Source organism: Apaloderma vittatum, unplaced genomic scaffold (genome assembly GCF_000703405.1).
Source record: "Apaloderma vittatum isolate BGI_N311 unplaced genomic scaffold, ASM70340v1 scaffold19014, whole genome shotgun sequence".
Taxonomy (NCBI): domain Eukaryota; kingdom Metazoa; phylum Chordata; class Aves; order Trogoniformes; family Trogonidae; genus Apaloderma; species Apaloderma vittatum.
In genome coordinates this window covers 2,721-3,606 of record NW_009714582.1, presented here as the reverse complement: position 1 = coordinate 3,606, position 886 = coordinate 2,721, and the positions used below count along the sequence as shown (strand labels likewise).

Below are 886 nucleotides of genomic sequence, written 5' to 3'. Positions count from 1 at the left end.
TGCTGAAAATCTCGTAGGCTAGGTCCGTAACTTGTATGAGACACATCAACTACAAGTCCAACTTTGCTTCCTTCTATAAGGCCAAACACCTTAGAAAAGTCATTGTAAATACTAAGTTCATCTGAAGCTACTAGTGAGTCATATTTGCCCCTTCCCCGGACAAACTATTCACTATGTGAGAGGATAAGAAATAACGTTGCCTACAGCATCTCCTTCAGGTTAAATCAAGTCTGTGGAAGCTAGATTTTGGAATGCTGTTTCTTTCTTGATCCCCTTGGAGAGGGAGTTCTGTCCCTTTCCACTCCTGAGCATTAGGACTGCTAGGCACCGTAAGTGATTAACCAGCTGTGCAAGAGGAGGCAAAACAGACAGGGAGCCAGCCCCCCTCCAGTCAGAGAGGTTAAGATCAGCACTGACTACTCCGTCTAAATGGAACTGAGGTCCTGATGATTTAACGTTGCTAAGAGAAAGACTAGATTTAGAAAGCAGAAAAATGCATACCAATGAATGATCAATTGTCAAGGTAACTATCACTGCACATGACATGTAACTCACGGTAAATAACAAAAATACATAAGCTTTCTGGAAGCCATTTTGCACTAGTATTCATAAGTTAATTTATTCTTTATCATCATATACAGTTCCATTCTAAAAATATACTGCAAAGTGAAGTTTACCTTTCTGCTGTCCTGCAACAGCCACTGAATTCGCTGCTGATAAAGTTCAATCACTCTGACAAAAGGCATAGCAAAGGTTTTAGCTGTGTATCAATGTAACATTCAACTATTTTCCTTCTCAAACTCTTTTTCTCACAGATGTAAAATCACCTTTCAAAATTACTGTTTTCAGAGTTCTCATACAGCTGGCAGCTGCAGGGCTAACCATT

The 886-nt window shown here is 40.0% G+C and overlaps 1 protein-coding gene across 1 annotated transcript in view; it reads right to left on the bottom strand.

The window, feature by feature from the left end:
- The window catches only part of VWA3A (von Willebrand factor A domain containing 3A), a 24,704-nt gene that overhangs the window by 21,434 nt on the left and 2,384 nt on the right, over window positions 1-886 (bottom strand). Inside the window, exons 5-6 of the mRNA XM_009868833.1 lie at window positions 678-732; window positions 4-89 (exon numbers count right to left, since the gene is read on the bottom strand). Of these exons, the coding sequence (XP_009867135.1) occupies window positions 4-89; window positions 678-732 (141 nt within the window). The remainder of the gene's footprint in view (window positions 1-3; window positions 90-677; window positions 733-886) is intronic.